The sequence below is a fragment of the Amphiura filiformis genome, chromosome 7, assembly GCF_039555335.1.
Source record: "Amphiura filiformis chromosome 7, Afil_fr2py, whole genome shotgun sequence".
Lineage (NCBI taxonomy): Eukaryota > Metazoa > Echinodermata > Ophiuroidea > Amphilepidida > Amphiuridae > Amphiura > Amphiura filiformis.
This window is the reverse complement of record NC_092634.1, coordinates 34,293,451-34,320,614: the sequence shown is the minus strand read 5'-3', so window position 1 is coordinate 34,320,614 and position 27,164 is coordinate 34,293,451. Positions and strand designations below refer to the sequence as shown.

Sequence of the window (27,164 nt, the reverse complement as noted above, 5' to 3'; positions counted from 1 at the left end):
TTTTTTTTTTGGCAAAAGGACAGGACAGTGGGCGTATAATTGATTTTGTTTGATTTTATAGCCAGATGGCTGTAAATGCAGAAGATTTAGCCAGATGGCTGTAAATGCAGAAGATTTAATATGTTTTGCAGAAGACAGAAGATTATCAGCAAATGATGAAGTCTTCTGCAGGATCAAGAAGGGTTGGCAGCTCTATTAAAAAAAACATTAATGTAAAATGTTTAAGTGAGCTTGTTGTTGTTGACATTCTCCATGCAGTTTCCTGGCGGTAATCATGATTATAACTCACGCTCATTCAACCGAAATAATCAGTTTAAAACCATCATATATGATCTTATAATATGAAATTGGTTAATGTTTTTTCAAACGTGTTTTATGGCATACTTTAGTATTTGTAACGTTTACACACAATGTCCCAGCTTATACCTAAATGGAAATAATTTGGACACAAAGTCATAAATGTCTTTCAACACCCCCCCATAGAACTGTGTTAAACAGCCAAAATAGCCAGTGGGGTTGCTTTCAATTTAGCTTCTTAAATTCAGTTTAAAAAGGACAAAAACCCTTCCTAGCAGGTATTATTAATATTATTTCAGCATTTTGGGTAAAGAAAAAAATTGAAATTGGACAGAAATCATACATTTCGGCTTCAACTTTAAAACGACTTGTGTGTCTGTATGTGTCTCAACAAATCAGAATATAGAGCAACTAGCAGAGCCCGGTAGCATAGTGGTCCCTCAAACCCTATATCTTATCCCCATCCCAATCTCTTGATCCAATCCCTAATCCTAACTCCAACCCTAATTATTCTAATTATAACCATAAAATCTAACTATAATCCAAATTATTTCATGGAATGATGACAGTTATGTTAAAGGTTTCCCGCGAGGATAGATCCTATTTAATAACTGAATTTCAATATTTTTGTGGCTATTCCATAGGTATTGTAGCGCTATACGCTTAGAGCAAATTAAAAAATAAATTTGTTTTCGATTTTGATCCATACCCTATGCCCATACTTTACTTTCTGATAAAATGCCCCATTTTGTGTTATCGTACTGTCAAAAGACCTGTTTTATTAAAAAAAAAAAAAAAAAAGAAAGAGGAATATTTTTGAAATATTATAAATACGTTGTAAATTACAAGATTTGTAATTAATGATGATTAAAATAAAATGTTCGCAAATTTTAATTTGAAAGAGTAATGCCATTCTCATTGTATTGTCTATGATGAAATTACAAATTGTTAGCGTGTGTCTTCACGGACCAACCATGTTAAACAAACAAAAACACAAACAAGTAAATGGAGCTCTCGTGCCATACAACCAGGGGTTCAGGAGCCCGCTTTTTTTTAATACAAAATCAGAATTTTTGGAGAAATACTAAAAAAATCAGAATTCTGATTAAAATCGAAAACTGGCATCTCTGGATCAAATAAATAGACCTCGAAAACTTGAGGTATGAGAATAATTATTTCAGTGCAATGCGTGTGTAAATGCTTCTTTGGAGCGGCAACTTCTGTGCGATTTGTACTTGCCAAGCGCAACATGCTCTTTTGGGTTGCATTTTTTTAACACGCAGTGCGTTTGACGCAAAGCATCGACCCCCAATGCCACAGATTTGGTTAGTACTTCCAATTGAAAACTTTGTCACATTGGAAAGGTATTGTAGCGCTATACGCTTAGAGCAAATTAAAACATAAATTTGTTTTCGATTTTGATCCATACCCTATGCCCATACTTTACTTTCTGATAAAATGCCCCATTTTGTGTTATCGTACTGTCAAAAGACCTGTTTTATTAAAAAAGAAAAAAAAAGAAAAGAGGAATATTTTTGAAATATTATGAATACGTTGTAAATTACAAGATTTGTAATTAATGATGATTAAAATAAAATGTTCGCAAATTTTAATTTGAAAGAGTCATGCCATTCTCATTGTATTGTCTATGATGAAATTACAAATTGTTAGCGTGTGTCTTCACGGACCAACCATGTTAAACAAACAAAAACACAAACAAGTAAATACTATTTTCCATTTTTAATTTGCATAACTGCAGAATTATGCACAAATTGCAAATAATAACAACATTAATTAAATGGGCTATTCCAGCTGAAATCCATACACCCACTACAATGTAAGATATGACCTTAATCTCTCACACACAGGGGGTGTAGATTTCAAATGGAGTCATCCATTCAGTAACTCTATTTGAAATTCACACCCCCTGTGTGTAAGATTAAGGTCATCTCTTCCATAGGGGTTGTGCTTTCAACTGGAATAGCCTAGTGCAACATCACATAACAATTGCAATGCTTTTATAATAAATTATATTTGCAAGATCTGGTAAAAACAGGACACTGTATTTTCTTCAAAACTTACACATTTCGTTCCATTCATTTGATTATACAAAGCAGGAGAGCGACTATTCACCCCTTGCATGGTTCCGCCATGTTGGGTAGAGCCTCAAACTCAACAGACATAAAAGGAAGAATTATGTAATTCTACTGTATAAAGTTATGTAATTGTTGTATAACCGATTCAATTCCGATTCATGTATGTTGCCCGTTTCGAAGCTCTACCTAAAACTTGATGACCATGAAAGGAGCGAATAGTCCATCAACTCAGAAGTACAACAGAGATGCCAGTGACTCATTGCCAAAAAATCTGAAAATTGGCGAAGTGTAATGAGCGAAGGGAGTGGAGCTCTCGTGCCATACAACCAGGGGTTCAGGAGCCCGCTTTTTTTAAATACAAAATCAGAATTTTTGGAGAAATACTAAAAAAATCAGAATTCTGATTAAAATCGAAAACTGGCATCTCTGGATCAAATAAATAGACCTCGGAAACTTGAGGTATGAGAATAATTATTTCAGTGCAATGCGTGTGTAAATGCTTCTTTGGAGCGGCAACTTCTGCGCGATTTGTACTTGCCAAGCGCAACATGCTCTTTTGCGTTGCATTTTTTTAACACGCAGTGCGTTTGACGCAAAGCATCGACCCCCAATGCCACAGATTTGGTTAGTACTTCCAATTGAAAACTTTGTCACATTGGAAAAGTGTTATCCAATCAGAGACTGATATTTAAAGGTTGTCAGCAGACAGGTTTTTTTTAGCGGCAAAGGAACACAAGCTGGATGAGATAAGGCCCCCAGAATAACACTGTTGTGTTGCCCTTACCCGACCGACCCAATTTTGGCAAAATTATGAGTCGGATGTTTTTCTTTTTTTTAATGTGCCTTTAATACGAGATACAGTACTGCAAATTGAATTCCAATGTTAGAATATTAGTTTTTTGCTACTTTTTCAAGTGTCAAACTTAGCCATTCAGTGCAGTCTATAAAACGTCTCTAGATGCAAATTTATGTAGGTTTGTACTATTTAAAATACATGCACCATATCGTCAGCCTGCTACGCTAAATGCCCAAGTCATTCTTTCATGTTTCTCATTTGCAATTTTGATTTTCTGAATAATAAACCCATAATTCATCAAATTTCCAGCAGCATTTTTCATTAACTTGTGGAATACATCTCTTTTTATTATTCAGAAAATCAAAACTGCAAATGAGAAACATGTAAAAATGACTTAGGCATTTAGAGTAGCAGGCTGACGATATGGCAACTGAAGCGATTTGATTTTGACATATTTTCATCATTATTATGTTTTGTTGAATCCAAGTGTGTAAAAATATTGGATCCAAAACATAATAATGATAAGATTGGATTCTTTACGCCCAATATTTATTGGTCTCGCTATGACTTGTAAAATATTGGACCAATATTTTAAAACTCATAGCTCGACCAATAAATATGGGCTCAATCGATCCAATTTTATATCACATTTTTCTTTTGTTTGTAACCATATGGTCAGTATGGCTTTATGTTATAAGTTTATCACTGATTTTTTAGCAGTGTCAAAAACATTACACACATTTACACAAACACAATACGGTGCATAATTTATACAGCAAGAGTGACTGAACAATCAGCCCTCATTAATATTCATGAGCTATCATGAATATGCAAGAAACACAGGTCCAATGCCAGCACAGGAGGGGGCACATGGGGAGATATGCCCCCCTCCACTCTCAAAAAGTTCAAGAATTTTAGGAAATGACCATTATGGGTGTGAATTTTAATTATAAAATTAAAAATTTCTAAAGGTTTTTTACCACTCTAGTACCTCAACTCAAATGGGACAAATCGGTATATGCACAAGTTACCACATAGAACGGGAAGGTGGGGTTGGGTTGATAAATCACTTTAAAAAAAACCCAGCATTATACAGATAAAAAGCAAAGATGAATCTTAGTAGCACCATATTTACATAATAATAACTCTTTTTAACACCTGTCAGAATCAGCTGTCAATCAAATTAATCAGATTAAACTGGGTCTATAAGGGTCAGTCTATAATTTGATGGGTTAGTGCTATAAGGCCCAATCTGAAATAGCTGCCAGGTGCATATCTTTATATTAGATGTGTACAATATGGAATGCAGAAATTATCATATATCTATAGGGCAGCTATTGCAGATAGGGACTTAAGGTCCGGTCATACTACGCCGCAATTGCTTTGCGTTGCCGATATATCGAGTACTTTTAGCCGCAACATGTCGCATTTTCATTGGTTAAAATGTATTTGACTTCATTGCGATACCGCAATGCAGTATTTTGCAGTATGATGCAGTGCGGCAACTCACCTCAAAGCAATTGCAGTGTAGTATGAATGGGCCTTTACACTAAACTCATACATGTATGAAAATAAAACAGTAGCCTTTTTAAGGATCTTTACCTCAAGAGTGAAGACACACCTTAGCCTTACATTGTGCTATTCCAGTTTAAATCCATACACCCCTTATGGAAGACATGACCTTAATCTCTCACACAGGGGGTGTAGATTTCAAATGGAGTCACTTACATGCGAGTCAACCATTCACTTTTACATTATACTTTTTCTCTTTGAATGCTACCATGTACAGAATACAGCTCTTATATGTTAACAAAATATACGTTTCAGTACTGATGACTTAATATACAACATAATAGCAGCAGGTAGGGTAAAATACTATTCAGGTTTACTTTCAGCAACAGATTATTAGAATAAATAAAGAAGTAAATAAATAAATAAATAAATAAATAAATAAATAATTAAATAAATAAATAAATAAATAAAAGTAAATAAATAAATAAAAATAATACAATAACTAAATAAAAAATAAGCAAAATAAATAAATATATTAGAATAAAATAAATAAATAAAATAAATAAGAAAAATAAAAAAATAAATAAAATAATACAATAAATAAAAAAATAAAATAGTACACTAGTTTTGACCATCATAATTATTAACAAAGCATAAATTTTAACATTTCTAAAATGTGCAGTACTTATAATTAAATAAATATTCATAATCTTGCATTGTTTCTCATGTCAAGTTTTACATCATATTGGCAAGTGCACCTTGCTATATAAGAACTATTCCCAGAGCATTCCGCATAAAACCAAGCTTCAGTCTTTGGTCAAATCACACAATACACATAAGCAAACTCCATGTTTGATGGCAGGCATGGCATATCCAGTCTATTGAGCTATTCCAGTTGAAGTCCACACATCCCTTTTGAAAGACATGACCTCAAAAGGCCTATTCAGTGATTTCAAAATTTATTTTAAATTTTAAAAATCATCAAATTCCCAATTTTGGCACATTTTGGTCATAGATGTGCTAACATAGCCTGCTGGCGGTTAAGCCGAAAGAATTTGTAATTCATATACTTGGGTACCGGTAGAGAAATTAACTACATTATATGTATTTGAATGGGGCTTCAACTTTGTCAATACTGCTTGTTTTGCCAATTTGCCTAGCTTTTTGCCAATTTTTTCATAGCAAATATACCTAATGATAATATTAATGACTTATCCTTCACTTTAGGCAACTTCAATTTTTTACCCCTTCCCTGGGATCACTGAATAGACCTTTAATCTCGAGCTCCACACAGGGTGTAGATTTCAAATGCAGTCACCCATTCAGGTAGTCCCATTTTAAATTCACATTCCCTGTGTGGGAGATTAAGGGCATGTCTCCCAAAGGAGGTATATAGATTGTAACTGGAATGGCCCATTTGGGTCAACCATCATCCACCTTGGACATCCAAGGTCGAACATATGTAGCATTCTGGATACAATCAAGTTTCAGACTTTGGTAAAATCAATCAATCAATCCACATATCAAACTCCATGTTTGATGGCGTGACATATCCAGTCCACTTTGGTCGACCACCCTCCGCCGTGAGCGTCGTTCAGTTGCTTGAGGAAGTACTCCATGGCTTCGCTCTCCGTTTTCTCGATGGCCAGGGTCTTGCGGAGGTAGCCGATGTCGTCCATGGACGGCAGCCCGGGGATGTCTGTGGCAAGCATCATGGAGAACAAGCTGATGAAGAGGTTGGCATTTTGTCGGAGGATGAGATATGCTTGGCAACACAGCTCCTGGAATCTGTAAGATTGTGATCACAATAATAAATAATACAACTATTATTATTATCAGTGGATCACAGGTATTTATTATCATTATCAACTTGAACAGGAACTATTAGTAATATAGGAAAATATAAGAATTCAAAATACTGGAAATATAAGCAATATAGGGCCATTTGAAGCCCTGATTTAAGGAGAAAACATTCTCTCTTCATATCTACCATCTCAACCACTGGCTGATATGTTCTTAACAAATCGTCGGTCACATCACATACTGTTCTATACGAAAACTGACAAAACATGTTTTACATACAGAGCTATACAATACTGGTTTTAGATCTAGCCTCAAACTTACCTAAAAGGATATTTTTTTATGAAGAAGACACCTGAAAGTTACACCTGAAAGTTCTAATATTGGTGAATAATACATGCCAATCTTTCGAGTAACATTGTGTAACATGGTATTAAAGTTATGTCTCTGTATGTGAAATGATTTTGTTTAAAATGCTATTAAACTTAAAGGTCTGTATGTGATGTGACCGACGAAATATCAGTGACTTCAAATCAATTGGTAAAAATTGATGGTCATAGTTTCCCATATATATGAGCATACCTTTTGAACTCTGGACTCTTGCTGATGTCTACTCCCTTGGTAATGACCTTCAAGAAGTCTTCAGTTAGCACAAATGGTACACGCTCTCTCTTGATGCCATACTTCTTCTTGATGTGGCCTAAGAAGTGGCCAAAATCTATGTGGAAAATCTGCCAAAGGGACAAACAAGAAAGTTCACAATGAATTTCTGCATTTGTAATCAAATTGTCTGAATACTGAATTTGACAATTGCATGATTTCGGATGTAATCTATCAGGCCATAGACAACTCTATATGTGACCACAAGTATTGATAATGCGTAACGTATGCTTGTAGAAGTGCACGTATATAGCGTGTTGCAAGTGTAGACCTAGTGGTAATTATAAATACTTGCACATGCTTGCAGTACTGAAGACGTGAAGTTATACACAAGTATAGTTCATATTAGAATAAGGAGAGTTTTCATAACATAAAGTAATTCATAGTTATTAAAATAATATTTAGCTAACTAAGAATGAGCATAAACGATAGGAATTATTGTTTTTACTATTCTGCCATGTGATATATGACAGGCAGGTCCAATATTTTATTGTAGTGGACACTGGCACCTATTGTTTACTCCCTAACTATTATATACTTCGTCCTAATTATTGCTTCTGTCCATTGCTTGACTACAGAAAATCAAGCTGCTCACCTAGACTAATTAAACACAAAAGTATAATTGACAACTTAAAGATTTGAAGGCATCTAAGAGTTTTAAATGTGAGAAAACTACTTTGGTTTTTTTTTTCAACATTCTAACATAATAAAAAAAGGTAAGGATAAGACATTTATTTAGTGGTGTGGACTCGACATGTACCTACCTGTCCATTTTCGCTGACCATAATATTGTCATTATGTCTATCCCCTATACCTAATATGAATGTAGCAACACAGTAACCTGCACAGGATTTGGTAAATGTATCAATAGCTATATCATATCTGAAAATTAACAAATAAAAAACAAAAAATCATTAATGGGTGCAACTAAAATGACAATACTTGCAAACTTAATACCATAGTGAAACAGCTGAATCTCATTGTCAGCAACATGCTTGAATTGCATAATTTGTATTTTTTTTTAAATTTCTGATCAATAATTACACAATTATAGAAACAAATTCTTTAAAAAAAATTAAATCTAATTGATATTGTTTGGTGACACTGCAATGCAATATCTATGCTCATGATCCAGTAGCTCAATTCCTGTAGCCTGCACAGTGCAAACTGTGCCAGTGCCTACTAGGCTCTCTTTCTTGCAGATTTCAGGGGGGAGGGCACCAACTGCACCCCTGATACATGCCTGATGTGGACATTCTGGTCTTCTTTTCTGAGGACAAGAGGCTCAGTGTCATGGCATAATATGCAGCACTTTGAGACATTTAATATTTCAAGAACTTGGTATTTTCTCTTTAGATTATGCTATTTTGGCACAATACACAAAACTAATTTCACAGTATCCTGTACTGTTAAATAATGGGAGATGGAACACCTGCAGAGAAGTCCCCAATTATCCCTCTCTGCAAAAGTGAAATTATTCCACACTACCTGCATGGCCATTCTCCTCTATGGTTGTGAATCCTGGGTGTTGTAACAGGACATGGAGGGCAAGCAAACTCAATACTTTTGCTGCCTTCAACTTTTTGGATTATGACAGATTTGAATTGAGTAAAATGAATATGCATCACTTACTGTGCCCCTTTGTTTTTCTCTTTGACCCAGTCATGTAGCACACTGCTCTTGAGTTGCAACGTTCCCATAATGCCTTGTTTTCTTTGGATCTCATAGATTGTGTTGGAGTTCCGCACTACCTCCAGTATCCCTGTCATGTTCCCGGTTGCTAGGCAACCATATGGAATCATCCTGGAAGAGCAACAAAATATGAATTTTCATCACAAAGAAATATTGTTTGTAACATTAAGAATTTGATCGATTTTTTTCCTATGGTTTATTTCAGATTGATATTATGTTTTTGGCCCAATTTGTTTCAACTAAGTTTTGAATCCAGGTTTGCATTAATTTGATTGGTTTAAACTTGATTGTTTCAAATTGGACTGTTTTCAATCAATTACTTTTCAAATTGCAGGGGTGGTAGTTTTGTTTAATAGAGGAGCATATATTCTTAATTCTGTTACTGTTACTCCAAGATACCGGTTACTTGACAGACTAAAAATCACAATAAAATATGATGTGTCCTAATTGAGAGCATGAGGTATGTAATGGTTATGTATTCATTTGTCCATGTTACCCACTGCAATGGATACAAGTACATATTTGCCTTGATATTGACACAAAAACTAGTATTTTCTCTTAAGATCATTCTATTTTGGCATAATACAAATACCAATTTCACAGTATCCTGTACTGTTGTATAATGGGCGCTCGGTTGAAAAAAAAAACCAAAAAAACCATTCAAAATCGCACCTTAACTGGCGAAATCTATATGCAATATCTGTCAAAGGGACAAACAAGTTCACATTGAACTTGTTTATTTAAATGTATATCAAAATTCAGATAAATTATTTACACAGGATACTGTATAATGCTATATTTTCATTAAATAAGACCAATTATTCTCTTACTTGAGGTCCAGTCCTGTAACCTGCCACATCTTATCCATAATTTCTATCATCTGTAACGTCAACATATCTTGACGAAGATCTGTAAGAATAATAAGCAAATAAGAGACCTTTTACAAGACTGGGTAAGCTGAAAAGAGCACAAAGAACTGAATTATATTACAAAATAGTGATTGAATTCAAATGCACTACAGATAGATATGAAGATAAACTTGTATCACAAAACTTTCAACATTGTTTTAATTCGAAAACTGCAAGCATTTTACCAAGAAGTCATGAAAAGCACAAAATAGGTTCTGAATTGGACTCCAAATGAAAATTAGGTTGTTCCATTTTAGCTGCCTCAATTCCAACTGCATGAATCAAACTTTTACTGAAATAAAACTGAATTCTGTTTTAAAACTGAAAATTCTCATGCCTGTTGAATGTTAAATTCAGCAAGGAAGTATTTAGCTCTGTTTCATGTGGAAATCAAACTGAATTCTGTGAAATATCAAAGTAATTTATCCTTATTTACGTGAATCTTGTTTGGCACTTTAGAATCTTCTATACTTTTTCCAATGTTTTTGGGTCAAAATATTTGCATCTGGAATGACTCAAATCATCAAAATTCCATATGTAATAGCCTATTTCCTTATGCTGCAAGAACGCCCTCTGGAGTGAAGCATAATGGTGAAAATAAATTAAGCTTTTGAGAAATTAAAAAAAAGATTTCGGTTTAATATGAAAACAAATAAAAAGCATTGTATCCTACCATCTCCTCGTTTAAAGATAATCTTGATATCTTCATACAAAGCCTCCGCCATCACATCCTGATTCTCCCACACTAGCCACAGAGGGCGCTTTGCTGAGGCCTTGATGCGACATCCCTCGACTTTGAGCTTGCCCAATGTGAAGGAAGGATTGAGAGGTAGTGGAAAATGCTGGAGGGCATCAATGAAATCCGGCTGGTTCATTTGGTCTGCCAAGTACTTTAATCGATCCTGTAGGAGGACAAAAGGTACATTGAGTGGTCACACTGTTTAGTTTTTTCTCTTTCAATAGTGACTCTTCCCTGTAATGTTGCTATCGGTGGGTCACTGCTCCTCTACACAAGCTTGTTACTATTCCAGTATAAGTCGATATGTATTTCACATGGAGAAGAGCAACTTGAGATAAAGCACTTTCCTCAAAAACACAACATGTAAAAGCTGTGCTCGAACCCTTAACAGCTCTACCTTTAGACCACACATGATGTCACAGGACAGAAGAATATTTAAAATTGATATGAAAATAAGTTTTGAGAGTGGGTAAAGTTAAGATTTATATATTAACTCTGTAATTTTGTGAGGAGGGGACTGTCTTTCATTTCAACATGTTCGGTAACTATTCTCGAATAATTTGAGACATCGCCCTCAGAAATGTTATAGTAAGGTTCCTTAAAGTAAGTACACCATTATATCAATATACCGACACCCTTGGTATAGCCATCAATTTCCAGTTACAATGGATAAGACAGTCACACACACACACATGTAAATGCAATGTTAGATACATTTGAAATGCTCAAATGTCATGCAAACCATTTTTTTCTTCAAGTAATGTAGAAAAGTAACAAGCACTAAATACTTTGATGCACTTCCTGGTGATCCTATATCATAAGTTCTACTATGGTAATATTACATACTTACACTACTAGTATCTGCTTTACGTTCGTTGAGTGATTCTGTAAGCATAGTGAGTTTATCCAAAGCTTCCACCTGTTTCACTAACAGTTTGAGGTATGGCCCCAGGGCCCTCAGGTAGGCTTCCAACATCAAGCCAAATCTCAGTGTTACCTTGGGTTTGTGCATCTCAGATCTGAAAGGGGAACAAAAGATTTCTTTTTATTTAAAATACAAAATCTGTTAAAATATCTGTTAAAATTGCAAGCACTGGGTACCCCCTTAGCCTCCCTGCTCAGGGTTATGGCGAAGACCAACGGCAGATCTAGTGAGCTAGCACCAGCAGTTAGCATCGGTAGTGAAGGCGGATGAGTTACGACCTCCAAAGTCAACAACAGTCCACTGGCGGATGAACAGAGGAGAAGGGAAATGGTGGTCATCTTAGTCCACCCTGTAGAAGGCTACAGTATTAGCCTAGAGGTAGAGGGTGGTCATGTAGTTTGGTGTGCTAGGCTATCGGTCGGAAGGTTGTAAGATCATGAGCTTTCTCATTTGTCCTTTATCCCACTCATTGTGGCCCTAAAGGTGCAGACACCACAGTGGGTGCATAGTATGCTGTGGTTCGGAGAGTCACATAAAATGGTGGTCCCATGAACCAGAAGAGTAATATCTGGACATGTAAAAGTTGCAGGCCTTTTCGTAAAGAGCAGGGGATCAGCCCGGGCCTGTTGTCTGTCACACTCAGCATTGAGGTCAACTTGCGCTGCCCTTTGGGGCTTGGCAGCAGTGTTCGAAATATGCCTCAAAGAGTTACAGGCCAGCCGGGCTTGACCTTAAAAAGTTACCGGCCAGCAACAAGATGCAAGTTAGAAAAGTTACCGGCCAGTCCAAAAAGTTACAGGCAAATGGCCGGCTGATCGGCCCTATTTCGAATGCTGCTTGGCAGCATATCGACCGTGGCAAGCTTTGAGGAATCTGAGTATTCAGAAAGCGTGGATAAATGCTGTTTTATTATTATTATAATTAAACAGACCTCTGAATCTACCATGTTCAAACATGCACACAGGAAACATTATAATGAGTGCATGATTTGTTGTGCTATGTGTGTAATGGCTAATGCACACATGTGACGAGCACATCAAAATGGGGACTTTGCGGCAAAGTGCTTTTCAAGATATAGATTAAAATAGAAAAAAAAAAGCAAATGAGGTGTCATTTTAAAGCGTGCAAAATGCTTTCAAAGCAGTAAATATTGAACTTAAAATTGACTTCACCTGCAAAGTTCCCACTTTTTTTGTGCTGCATCACACATGTAATTTGTTTCACCTTTTGACCTTACCTGAGATGCCAGAAGAAGAAGTGACCAATTTTCTGATTACACAGCGCCCTCCTGAGTAGAAATCTAGCCAGTGGGTTGTCCAAGTATGACTCGTACTTCAGAACCTGAAACAAACATTATCAATCTTCATATCATTCAGCTGAACTTTGAATCAATATAGAGTTATTGAAATACTAGGTTTGGAACATGCAGTATACTGTCCCGAGTGATTTTATTTCTTTTAAAACTAGTTTTTGACCAAGCAGCATAACTATAGGACAGTAGAACACTTTCTAGAATATGATGACCTTTGAGCAATATAAATACTAAGACATTTATAACTAAATTTTAGTGTGTATGTATCTGTGCACTTGTAATCAGTCTCAAAAGATGACATCCACTTCATTTACACCTGTGGAAGTGGACACTTTCAGAGCGAGTAGGGCCACATAATTATGTGCAAATGGGTTACCAGGATATGCACATCGGCAGAGACAGAACATCCATAACAGGGATACGAAGCGTACCTGTACAAGTTGTAATAGATACTGTGAGAGTTGTTCATCTGTGAGGATCTCCTCCAAGCATTCTACGGCAAATGTCCTGACGCCGAGATCAGCGTAGCTACAATCTAACAAGCCCAGAGCGGTTTCTATATCTACAGTGGGCCAATCTTTAAGTAGCACATACAACTATGGAAAGAAAGAAATAGTAAAAAATTGAAAACTGAAGAAATGTCTACAACATAAATATTTATCTCTAAAGTTATCAATTTATTATTATTATAATTAAAAACACAAAAAAACCCAATTAGCTTCTAACAGTTACATTATTAAAGTCTCCTCAAGTCTTTAGTAATTGAATATAAAGTAATTGTGCATTTAAACTTAAAAATCAGCATTTTTGGATTGCACTTCATCAACAAACAGACAAACTTCTGATTGCCAGGAATTTTGCTCCAAAGAACGTAAAGGCTGGTTACATGTCTGACAACACTGCAGGGACATGAACCCAGACCACAGCAATCTCATAGTCAAACGCTTCGCTAGTCCTAAGATTTGCTAGTTTGACAATTGACTTTTCGACTAGCAAACCCTTTTATTTTTCGGACTAGCGCACCTTTTTCTAGACTACCGAACCTTATCTTCTGATTAACAAACATAATATATATACAGGTAGGACTAGTTAACCTTATGTGAGTGCATCATGCAAGTCAAGGCTAGTGCATCCTACAGGGACTGCCTTTTGAGGAGAGTGAGAGCAATCACTTTCTACTGCTCTTCTTACATCTGATATAGGAGAGTGATTTTTAGCTTAGTTGACAATTTTCTCCTTACATTCTATTGTAAATGCTTTAAACAGCTCACCCTACTCCTCTACACCAACCTGTCCTCCCATTTGTCATCAACCTACCTGTGCTACGTCATCTCTACTACTCCATTTGACAGCGTTGAGAAGCTTTGGCAATGAATCGGCATAATCTGCACATTCTCTCCTATTGAACATCAAAAAGATAAACAAAATCATGAGAAATCAGTTAGCTTTAAAACTAATATTGCATCTACCAGTGGAAAGATGCCCTTGTCACAGCATTAAAAAAAAACACCCCAAAAACATGTTTGTTTGTTTTTCCAGTTCTCTAGGTAAATGGTCTCCATTAAGGGATCTGGAATGAGTGTTTTGAGCGTTTCGACAGTATTTTTTGTGGGACATGAGAGCACATCAGACATATCAAATTGCATTCTAAATACAAAGAATGTCTTTCTGATATCAAATAATTTTCATTTTTTGAAATTCACGATATAATACAAATTTTATGACAAATTATTAAAATTTGATATTTTTCACATTTTTGATATATAACAGTCCTCAAAGTAAATTTTATAAATCTAATGATATATTGCCAAATTTGGGTGCTACAATGGACAAAAATGTTCACAAAAATAGGGAGCCTCCCTAATAAATAGGGAGGGTTGGCATCTCTGATAACAGTCCTTGAAGTAAATTTTATAAATTTAATGACATATTCTTAAAGTGTATGTAGCTGGGAGGAAAAGCCGACGATCAATTGAAAATTTTGACCTTTTATATTGAAGATATGGATTTTTTCCCAAATTAAATTAAGTAAATTAAAAAGTAAATTTTATAAATCTAATGATATATTCTTAAAGTGTATGTAGCTGGGAGTAAAAGCCAATGATCAATTGAAAATTTTGACCTTTCATATTGAAGATATGGATTTTTTTCCCAAAAAGACCTAATTTTTTTGGTGTTTTGGGAAAAATCCATATCTTCAATACAAAAGCTTTCATACGGCTTTTCATCCCACCTACACACACTTGAAGTATAAATCATCAGATTTATAAAGTTTACTTTGAGTACTGTTAAATATCAAAAATATCAATTTTTAATCATTTGCCATAAAATGTGTATTACATTGCGAATTTCAAAAATCATTTGATATCAGAAGGACATTCTTCGTATTCAGAATGCAATTCAATATGTCTGATGTGCTCTAATGTCCCACAATAAATACTGTCCAAATGTTCATACCCCACACCTTAATGTAATCATGTTTTTTCAGCCTGATCATTTGTATTTATTGTAGTTTCCATTTGTAGGCCATTTATGTTTGTAGGAATATTGTTGAAATGAGCTGATAATATCCCTCCGATTAGGTTTGTTACCACCCTCTGCGTTATGTAGTGATGTAGGGCTACATATCTTACCTCAATCTCCACACCAGTTCTTTTTCTTGTTCAGACATCTCATGTAGTCTGTCTCTTATAAGCACCTCTTTTAACTGTTCTTGGTCCTCTTCTGTAGGCTCCTCTCCAACATTCTAGGGGAAATATGAGAAAGAGATCCAAAGTTTATATGCACAATTGTGTGTGCGAGTCTAGCTGTCCAAGAAGAACACAAAATTGAGATAATAGGTTGTCATGTTATCTTATCCACCATATTGTTATACAAGCATTTGTACAAAAGAAACTCTAAATACTTACAATAAATCATGGCAAGTATGTGCTTCGCTCAGCCCTCGAATTAAGGATCTGAAGGGGCACGGCAACTTTTTTAGGGCAAGTTGATAATTGCCTTGGATTTTCAATGAAAAAGCAAGGCAGCACGGCAGTTGGTAATATTTCAAAAGGCCACCATGGCAACTGTTGTAAATTTGAGAAGGGCACCAAGGCAATTTCTCAAAAGTGAAGAAAACACACACAAAAATAGATAGATGATTTTATAATGAAGGGGCAGGGCTGGGGCACCGACAGCAACTTCATTAGAGGGCACGACAAGTGACTGCCTTGGGTAAAGGACATATTTTGAGGGCATTACGGCAATGAGGATGGGCACACACGGCAAAATGCCATGGGTGCCGTGGGTTAATTCGAGGGCTGGCTTCGCTATTATAATGCTGATATAAACAAAACAAGTCGCTATGCTTATAATTTGCTATTATCAATTCTCTCAGACATTCTGATCAACAGATGTGAACCCTACTCACCCAGAGCAAGTACTGTGCCATTGGGGAGACTGTGCAGCTTTCAAAAGCACACTCAAACCATACACTTTATATAGCCTGTTTCAGTCAGTTCACTCTCTTTGGTAAACACAGCTGCAAACAATAATACACACAGAAACACCATCCCCAGACACACACACACATTATATGATGCAAAAATCTGATTTAGTCCACAATTTGTGGTATGACCACAATGTTATATTGGAATTCACTTAGTTGCAAGTCTTTGCTATGGAAAACAGCAGCCTCACCCCTGCCATGCTTGAGGCCTTTATGTTTTCAGCATTGTGATCCTGTACTACAATTTGTGGACTGAATTAGATATTTGCATTATGTGGCCACCGACCTGCATTGCACTTTCCCTGGACGAAGTAAACTCTAACTCCTCTTGCAGAGCCGAAACGTATATTGCATGCTCCCTGATTTCCGAGTACACCGGGAATATCAGATGGTATCCGAACCAATCAAATTCCAGTTCTAGGCACGGTGCATCCTTATTTGGATTGGATCCTGTCTGTCCAAACGGATTGAGTAGGTCATCATTGCCTTTTGGTGGGGGCCATAGGTAGAGGCGTATGTTGCCCGATTGAAGGCGGTTTGTGTAGTCAAATAGGTTGACGTTGCCCCACGCCAAGGCACAAATTTCCTGTGATGTCAAAGAAAAGAAGATTCAAACAATATTGTATGAGACGATTCAATGAATGCAATAGTTACCGTTTTGAAAATTGAGTTACCAACTTTGTAATGGTGATCATGGTGAAACATCTATTTTTGATTTTTTTCTGATGTTTCCCACTATATTTTTGCCTATATTTCACTAATTCAAAATTTCCAACGGAGCCCCAGTAAATCCAATCATGGTACAATTTCAAAAATCACCCCAAATCATTCCGTTTGTTAACAAGGGACAGTCTGTGTAGCTCAGTGGTTAGATCATTGGACATACAATCCCAAAGGTCTGTGGTTCAAGTCTCCGCACAAGCACTAGCAGGTGTGTCCAGAGTTTTTTCTCTGGTTTACCTGTCTATGCATGCTATATTTCCATTATTAATTCATGTTGAAATGTGCTAGTGTGATTCTTCTTTCCCCTGTACATTGTCTTTTAGTAAATTGATGGGCTCCAAGTGACCCCCATTATATCAAGGCTTCTCAATAGATGGCGTGTGGGCCAGATCCAGCCCACAGACTAATGGTAGTCAGTCCTTGAGCAACACTTAAAATGTACAGAAAATATTGTTATTTTAGCCTCAATTATAGTCAATTTCATGCACAAAAACTGTTAATTTCTTCCATTTTCCATTCATTGAAAAAAGGGAAAAGTTACCATTTTAAGCAGTATAGCTGTCCTATCAACCTCCATTGTCGATACTTCAGGTCCAATAATTATTTCCAAGAAAATCGGTCACAATCCATTGAGCCAAATCAAAACAAGCTTTCACGTGTGCAATTGTTACGATGTCAGCGCCCTGGAAGTCAGCAGAATTCTCCTCCGTCAATCTCTTACACAAGTAATACACAACACGCACAAGCTATCGTTTCACCGCTATAGCGAGAGCCAGTCGGACAGCGCCTACGTGCTGCCACAGAGGACGCGAAACTAGCGAAATATAATCGCTTGAGGCGCTATTTTTTTTTCCCCTGTTCCAGGCGGGTATTTTCGAGAGAAAATAGATACAAAGACACAGAAAAAAACGGAGAAAAAAATACATTTTCGTAATCAGAAAATTACGGGGAAAATACGGAAAATACAGAGATTTTTGGGGATGAAAAAAAATACGGAGAAATTACATCCCTGATGTTTGTTACTTTGTAAAAAGTACCACGATTTAAAGAAATATATTATTTCTAGTATAAATCTCACCTCTTTCTTCTTGTCTTTGCGTTTTCTGGAAGAACAAATGGATACACACAATCTAGCACTACGTGGGATGTCATGTATGGCAAGTTCATAGGTCAACCACTGATTCCATCTCGGATTCGAACATGGCACCTGTTCTGATAAGACAAGTGAGCACAGTGGCTCTGAACCATGGAATATTCCTGTCCTCACATAGATCTGGAATAAAACAAAATAAAGAAGCAGACTGTGTTTAGTATCATCATTTACCACTAAAACTTGAAACTGCAATTTTATTATGAACTTGCAGGATATGTCATATTCTGATCGCTTGTGATAATATGTATTTAAAAACAAGGAAACATACACAGATGTATTCTTTGTGCACACACACACATTTTTAATCAAAATATTTTTGAATATATATTTTGGTCAAGATTATCGAATACCGTATTTTTTGGGAGTTGCCGAACCATCATATTTTTCATGTTTTACCATAATAAATATGGTGAAACCGTACTAGTATATTTGAAAGTACACTGCTATATGTAGGCCTATTGTGCAATGCAAAATACAAGAGACTTACTACCATGAGACACTTTCATGCAAAAAGTGTTGCTCCTGGTCATGTTACATAAGAGGCTAACCCGGATCTCTTTCATTGTAACCAGCAGGCAAATATACAGCCTAAATTCTACTTATAGTTCCCTTGTATCAAGTAACTCACCTTATCCAACTCCTTTACGTTCACATACGTAGCACAATTGATTTTAATTCTAAGCGATTCGCTGATTTCCCACAGACACCGTGTCTGTACATTGCTTCCTGGTAGCACCGCTGGACCACGTCGCATGTAGGCAGGAATGGGGAAGGCTACCTCCGGTAGACTGTTGAGTAGGCTATCCTTGGACATCAGCATCAGTTGAGGGCGCTTGTCCTTCAGGAGACACTGTCTGATATACTGAAATAAGAATTCAATGTCATTTTAAAGGTCATCACTATTTAGGAATATTTGAATACTGTGCAGCTCATCTACGATCTGAGCAAGACTTAATTAAATGGACTTTAATACCCCCAAAAGACTTTCCTCGCATAACATTGCCCTGTCTGGGCTCTTCTCACCTAAAACTGGTACTTTACAGTAGGTTTCTAATAAATTGCGGTGGAATTTACTGACCATATAATATATTTAGATTTAGAGTCTACATGCACATCAAGTACCTCAGCAAAGTTACCCAACACTGACATGAGGGTGGGTGTTTAAGTATAGTCTAAGTGTAAACTTTACAAAAAGTACGACTTGAGATTCAAGACTATTTATACACATTCAAGTACATGCCATATCCAATTCAGTACTATACTGCCCTACCATGGTGAAAGGGCCAAACTAACAAATTGATTTTTTCGTGATAATTGATTAAAACTGTACTCAGCCTGACTTGTGCATGGTAACCCATCCTACTTGGGATGTAGTGTTTGTGGGTTAGAATAGAAGTGTTTTATGTTTTCAATAGGTAGGCAGGCTTCCCGTTAGTGTGCGTCATTGCGTCCAGACGCGTATTTTACAAATTTGGACGCAAGTTCACATGGCTAATCAAGTATTTTATGTCCATGTGGGCCTTGAGACAAAACTTTCGAAATTTAATCATTAATTGATGATAAAAATAAGAAATTGTTTTATTTTTACGATAATAAAAGCCCCAAAATTTTGACCAACCTGCTAAGAATTGAAGTAAATTCTGCAACGTTTGTAAATGCAACGTCAGGAAATCGTGCACTTTTTGCATGCTTTCCGTCGCGATCGCTGTTTGATGGGGAAAGTCCCAATTGATGCAATTGTTTGTTTACAAAGCATGCTGAACTGACGACGTGCAGTTAATGTTTATTTAGTTATTTATCACAACCTGACAATATTCAGTTTTTAATATTTTAAGTTTATTTTTCATAAATAATCTACGTTTCCTTTATTAGTATTATTGTTATGATGAATAAAAGCAATTTTAAAGACAAAATCCAAATGATAACCTTTTTTTTGTATTATTTGTGGCAGCGCGTGTTTTAGCTTTTATAGCATCATCAACAACACGTGGATCGAAGTAAAAGTAAAACCCGGAAGTAAAAGTACGAAAATTTGCTAAAGATTGACAGACTTTGCGCATGTTTTTGGAGCTGTTTCTGACCATGTTTCGGACAAAAACTGATGCAGAAATGAGAAAAATTATCATTGCGACTGGAGGTGGAATATCACGGCGAAAATTGGATTTTAACAATCAACATTTGATGAGGTAGACCGGGTACGTTTGTTAGCAACGAGGGGTTGCCGTTATGCTTTCCCGGTATGATTGATCGTGAATTTCAGATGGGCGCGCACAAAAATCTGTCTGGACGCAAGTTTTTTCAATCTTGTCAGCAAACTTGCGTCACACATGACGCACATTTTAAAACCCTTAACAGGAACCCTGTAGGTAGGTATACTGTAGTATCCATTGACCTTCCTGTGGTGAAAACTCCTTTTCTCAAAAACTGTTAGTTGGGCCCTTTTGCCATGGGAGGGCAGTATAAACATTGTACGAAACACAAAGAATGCATTACCTTGTACTGTGAAATGAAGCAGTTCTCCAGCAGATATTCTTCGCATCCGCACACCTTCAACACGTATGTGGCCCTGTACTCTTCCACACACCTTTGCTGTTGTTGCATGCTAAGCTCCATACTTTCTGTACGCTTCCTGATGGTCTCTGCAATGATCTCTTCAGGGAAGCAGTCATGGGCAATCTTGACGGTGTATTTCTGCTGGTCTCCGCCAACGGATACCACCCATATGGAGATGATCACACGGCCTATGAATAGGATAGAGATGATTCAAACACTTATGTTTAATTTAGATAGGGCACCTTATACGTCCAAATTACTCCCATCTCGCCGGAGTGTTAGGTTTAAAGACCCATGAGAGCATTGTTGGCATGAACTGACATAATAGGTTATCCTTGTTCTATAACTTGCATATCCTATCAGCGACTGCTATAGGCCTACCTTGTTTAGGATTTTCAAAAGAAGTACCTGCATATGCAACCATGACTTTTTCAAAATAGCCCGCTAAAGTAATACCAATGCAGGTAACTCTGAGGTCGTGCATTGAATTAGTTTGAATAAGAAATACTACGGGAACCAGCGCCTTTTGTTAGAAGTCACACATGAGTAACATGGATAACCTCTATAGACCTTGTTATATATATTGTAAAACACACATAAATAATTGAAAATGTTCAGTTACTCTTATCTACCTCTATCAAGTTTCTGCATGATGTGTTTTGGCAACTCTGAGCTCATCTCTAGGTTTGGTGGATACACATACATGGCATGCTCAAATTTTCCCTGCGCTTCTCTTTCCTCCACTACCTCCTTACACAGCTGCAGGATATTCCGTCTAAAGTCTATCACTTCTGGGTCTTTTACTTGGTCAAATTCATAGACAGGTGTACCAGTGGCCAATCCTGAAGAAAAAAAAAAACCCAAGTGAACAAAAACAGTGATAACAAAGAAAAGTTACGTAATTTAGCAAAAGTCACATTCAGGATACTGTAAAAGTGGACATTTGTGTGTGTAGTTTTACGAGCTTTGCCAATTTTGAACAGTTTTGATTCTCTTTTTAATTGGAGAGTCAAGGTTTCTTAAAATGAACTATACCCAATTTAAGGAATATATTCGCACATTGTTATTTTTGTGTTAGCTGTGTGGAATGCAAAAAAGTGCGCAGATAAATGTAGCGGCAAAACTTCCACTTTAACAGTGGTTTCCCAAGATTAAAACAGTGACGAAACAGTACATTACAACTTCCCTCTATGAATGTTTCTCAGTAGTATTACTGTCATACATTTTCTAATCTAATATGAATCTGAAGAACTTGCACCTGCACTCATATTAATTAACAGCATAACCAGTTGAGGATGCATTTGCTCCAACATATTTATTGAAAATGGAAGTGACAAACCGCCCGTACACATGCGTATACTCTGCAGGATTAGGTTGGAGCACACTATTCCATACTGGAACAGCCGTAATATGCACACCTATTTGCAACTTATCCTTTCGCACTGGTGCAGTTTATGGTGTACACATCAGCCGGGTTCTAATTGGCTAATTGAATCACATCATCATCACCTTATTCGCAGATTAATCTACGTAGCATTGTGTCATGTGATGCTGGTGTGACCTAATTCTTTTTTACATTCATGATCGGTTGGCTAGTGCGAAAGGTCAAATCACTATTAAGCTCTAGGTGAAAATGACATACTGTTTTGTTCAGCATTGATCATCATCATCATACAAGAATACAATATACATACTTTTTGCCCTTGAACATGGATGAAGCAAACCATTCAATATAAAGTCTACGCCTACAAGGCTTTATCCATTTTCAAGGGCCAACAGTAAATATGAGGTGTTTCCTGCATGTACTTTTTGGCCCTTGAACATGGATGAAGCAACCTCTTCAATATAATTCAATATAAAGTCTACAACTACAAGGCCCAGTGATGATGTGTAATTCCTTACCTATATCATAATTCAACATTTTCTCTTCCCTATTCCCAGCAGGTTCCACCACTTTCAAGATTGGCTGAAACAGTCTCAAATCGCACAGCCTCCTTGCCTCGTCATACAGCTCCTCTTTCTCCGCATCCTGGGTGATAGTCACAAAGATATAGGATGATGCTTCACCCAGCAGATTGGCTAACGGATACCTCTTAGCCTCCTTCCACAGCACAGCCTTTATGTTCTCTAAAGTGGCTTCTCGCACACATTCCATAGGAACTATTATGCCAGTAGGGAGCAAGCATTCCAGCCGTATCTTGGCTGGCATGAAATGCGAGCCCCATAGTTCTCCTGATGACGGCGGCATGATTGCTCCTCCTTATTTCACCTAAAAAATCACAGACGATACTGCTCAACAACAAGATCAATCAGTCACAGAGTCATGCCATGTTAGCTACATTATTAGTGTTGTATGAACTCAAAACTGCAATATAAATTTAGGCTTGACACACAAATACCACTGAGGTAGCAAAAAGTGCACTTTTTACATTTTCCCAAATGTGTTGTGAACTTGTGAGCTTGGATCTCAAAATTGGCAAATTCTAGTGTCTTTTTCAGTACTTCTTCGCCTTCATTTCTTTCACATTTTTGTTGTCAGATAATCAAGTATGCTGATTGGTGTGTCCAGGTTGAAAATATACAGATGTACCACAAACTTCCTTCAATGGCTGCCACTCCACAGTATGTCAGCATCCTGTTAATAAAGGAAAAAATTTAAGATGTTCAGGTAAATCTAAACTGGTCACATAACAAGAACAGGGTTCGATTTACTTTGAAAAATGTGAGTAGCAATTTTTTAGCGAAAACCTTATTAAGGTGATACGTCTTATAATATTAGCATATATGTTTACATTGTAAAAAATGTGTAACCGTGTAAACTTATGTAATTTTTTTTAATTTTAATTTTTTTATAAATTTTTAAAGGATTTTTTTTTTTTAACGGTTAACAATTTTTCTAAACGGATAGTGCATTTAACGGGCGGTTACACGTGAAACGTTTAAACGTAGACACCCTTAGTTGAAAGACAGCTGGAATGCTAACGAAATTCGAGTTCCAGTTTCTTGTTACCGGACCCGGTCCAGGAAAATTGCTGGTCAAATAATTCATTACGGTATAGGCCTATTTCAAAATATTTCATTATAATAAAAAATGATATTTTGTCAAGGTTTAGAAAAACAAAAACTATTTTAAACTATTCCTCATCAAGAAAAAAAAATTATTTTTCATTTTTCATGATATCACCCCATTTTCTTACACACCCATTACCAACATTTTGTATTTGCATGACACAAGACCAAACATGTTTATCTAAGATCATATGCAAACTTGAGCAAATACAAAACAAAAGAGAAATAAACTGCAGTACATGTGCTTACAGTTATAGCGAAAACAGGATAAAAGTACTTGAGGTACTAAAAAATAATGAATGAAAAAGTCCCTACTCAATCTTATTAAAAAATTAAATTGGGAGAATCCTTGATTCCCGCAAAATTTACGTATAACCTTCTGCTGCCCAAAACAATGATTGAAAAAATTGTTCACGCAACCGAATGGCTGTTTTTGTTGTTTATGACCCTCTATTTATTGTACAGTATTTAATGATTAAAGTAACTAATTTTGGGGTTTCGGTTGCTTTTAAAAATGAAGTAAGCTATAACTTTAAAATTTTAAAATAAGTACCATACAGGGTTGTAGCTATGCTGGGCGGTGGCGGGCGGCCCTGCCCGGCACTCTTAATTTTCACCCGGCACTCAAAGTTAATTTTGAGAGCAATTCTTATCAAATTTTTTTTACCATTTCACCATACCCGGATGCAGTACATTGTACAATATTGTTTTTAATATTGTACGCGTATCGCGTACGCCATTGCGTGTCACCATGGTCACGGCAGCTGACAGCACTAAACATGCATCACAATACAACAACACAACAACACGGCCACCTTACCGGCTGACAGGAGATTTTATAAACAAGTAAAACCACAAACTTAAGCCTAATTTGTGGCAATTCTGGACGATGAATAACCTATGAAATATAATCCACGTCTACAAAGAAACATTTATATTTTCCGAATTTGTCTTTGGGGAAGGAAAGAGCAGAAAACAAGAAGATCAAAAGTTAAGCTTACATGTACATGTACATGTAGGCTAGACTAGTCCTGCCAGCAAGACTTCAGTCTTTATCATATAACATAATGACATCTACTGACGAGTTACAGTTACTGGAACTAAGGCTAGACTCGCTTGCCAGTCATATACCAGATTTAAGCAACTTTGAAATTTGACCCCTGTGTTGACCTTTAACCTTGAATATGGCGGAGTGCCGGAAATATTTTTGTTAACATCTTGAATGTATTATAGGACCATAAAAGGAAGCTAAAAAGTTGGTTTGGTAGAGTCCTGGGGGGGGGATGCACATTAAAACCTGGTAGATACCCGACTAATGGTACCGGTACCGTGTCCCCCATATCCGTGTCCCAATATCCGCCCACCAGCATGCTCGTTAGCATAATTAATCACAAAAATAATTAGAATTGGTGGAGAAGGCTGGCTTTGGTGTCAAATGAAAGAAGAAAGAATAGGCTTTAAAATGATATCAAAATGAAAGCTGTAGGTGTTCATCTTCATATCAAAACAACTAAAATCATTTCATATTTTTAACAAAATGTCACACCACCCACTTTTAGTACCCCCACCTGGTAACGCAGCTGGCCATATAAAAGTGGTACCAACCTTATTACATGTATATGTGCTTGCTAATTTAAGACTCGGTTGAAACAAAATTAAGGATCAAATGCATTTTAGTGTCCAAAAAGGCAAAATTATCTTCAAAGTTCTGCCGAAATCTGCACCCTTGTGAAGCCGAATGGTTCAGAATTCGAATCGGGAATAAAAATATATCCGATCTTTGCAATCAAAAACACAAAATTACAACTTTAAACATTCTATTGGCAAAAGACATTATTACCAAACAATATAGAGTAGAAAATTTGACGTCAATTTCTCAAAATATTAAAGAAATATGCTCACCAGACATTGAGAAAGTACGCAATCCAATTCCATGCATTCAATAAACACGTGGGAAACTGAAAATGCATTTCATGATAATCCCCTCTAGTGTAGGCCTACATATACGCATTGAATTTTCATTTTACCGCAGAGAAAAAGCCTGATATAAATAATAATACTAATATTGAATCAAACAATATGGCTTATTTTTGTGTGATGGAATAAGGCCAAATAAAAAAATAAACATGTTTCACGTCCCCTCCCGCTTCCTTTTTTGAGGTTTCCTCAAATATATTTTTATTTTTTGAAATTCAGTTATAACTTTTCAAAAAATATGTCTAGGAAGTTGGGATGCATTCTATAGCCTTGTTAAGATACAAGAAACACTTTAGGAAGGTTTTGTGATCATTAGAGGGGTGTAACTCTCAGAACAACAAATAAAAAAGGGCCTCCTCCTCTTTCCAGGCATTATTGTATACGCTAAAACAGCTCTAAGAATGGGTATTTACACCAATTTTGCGATAAAAAATAGAAAATAAAAAGCCCCCTCTTCCTCCTTTTTTTCGAAAACCCGGACGTGAAACATGTTTTATTTTTTACTTGGCCTAATATATTATATTGCACTCGATAGAAAAATATTCTTGTATCTCACTCAAACTCAAACAAAGCCATTCAATATTCATTGATATTAAATATAATGCTACTATACACTATTGTATATCACAATGACATGACACAATAGACATGAACATGGTGAAGCCATACCAATGCAATGCATTTCAGTGAATGACCATGGCATGATCAATGATGACAAAATCAGCATGATCAGTAAGCTTACTCAAAAAAAGACAAAAAAATTAATTACAACGTGGAATATTGTAACATAAAACTTGTAAATACCGAGCACCGAGTCCATTAAATATTCATATAAATTCTCAGATAATTCATTTGTCTGTAACGGTACCTTTGTCTTTATTTACACTACCTGATTTGAGCGAGAATCGTTTCCACTTCGCCGCCATGTTGTGAAAGTTGTTTACTAGACCAGAATGCTTTGCGGTAATTAACTCATTTCCAGATGGCAAGGTTTCAGTTTTTGTGCCGCGTTTTTGTTCAGCTGAACTGGTTCTTTGCAGGTGTGAAAAACAAATTTCTAAACAAAGTTTTTAAGATAAATAAAATAAATAAATAAATAAATAAATAAATAAATAAATAAATAAATAAATAAATAAATAAATAAATAAATAAATAAATAAATAAATAAATAAATAAATAAATAAATAAATAAATAAATAAATAAATAAATAAATAAATAAATAAATAAATAAATAAATAAGCATAAATAAATAAATAAATAAATAAATAAATAAAAAAAAATAAATAAAAAAATAAATAAAAATAATAAATAAATAAATAAATAAAATTAAATAAACAGGCATTAATTAATTAATTAATTAATTAATTAATTAATTAGTTAGTGCTCAACCATTTGGGAGCATTATAATAACAAGGAACAAAATTACATTGCAGTTTTGTTCCTTGTTTATAATTATAAATA

At 35.9% G+C, this 27,164-nt stretch overlaps 1 protein-coding gene across 1 annotated transcript; it reads right to left on the bottom strand.

The window, feature by feature from the left end:
• Positions 1 to 2,022: 2,022 nt before the first annotated feature.
• Positions 2,023 to 26,647, bottom strand: LOC140157052 (phosphatidylinositol 4,5-bisphosphate 3-kinase catalytic subunit alpha isoform-like). The gene is made up of 18 exons (XM_072180116.1): positions 26,592 to 26,647; positions 22,559 to 23,291; positions 21,289 to 21,498; positions 20,597 to 20,844; positions 18,732 to 18,965; positions 18,029 to 18,223; positions 16,514 to 16,813; positions 15,371 to 15,483; positions 14,055 to 14,136; positions 13,169 to 13,333; positions 12,663 to 12,766; positions 11,351 to 11,519; positions 10,435 to 10,663; positions 9,684 to 9,762; positions 8,794 to 8,964; positions 7,926 to 8,043; positions 7,084 to 7,232; positions 2,023 to 6,489 (listed from the first exon to the last, which is right to left on the bottom strand). The coding sequence occupies exons 2-18, from the start codon at positions 22,902 to 22,904 to the stop codon at positions 6,225 to 6,227; spliced, it is 3,177 nt and encodes a 1,058-aa protein (XP_072036217.1). The 5' UTR covers positions 22,905 to 23,291; positions 26,592 to 26,647; the 3' UTR covers positions 2,023 to 6,224.
• Between the last annotated feature and the right edge of the window lie 517 nt (positions 26,648 to 27,164).

Excerpts from the sequence above, each read along its gene's own strand:
- LOC140157052 (XM_072180116.1), bottom strand. The coding sequence starts at position 22,904 with ATGCCGCCGTCATCAGGAGAACTATGGGGCTCGCATTTCATGCCAGCC. Across the intron at positions 18,224-18,731 it reads ACGTAAAGGAGTTGGATAAG|ATCTATGTGAGGACAGGAAT; the intron begins GTGAGTTACTTG and ends GTTTTATTCCAG. Across the intron at positions 14,137-15,370 it reads GAACTGGTGTGGAGATTGAG|GAGAGAATGTGCAGATTATG; the intron begins GTAAGATATGTA and ends GATGTTCAATAG.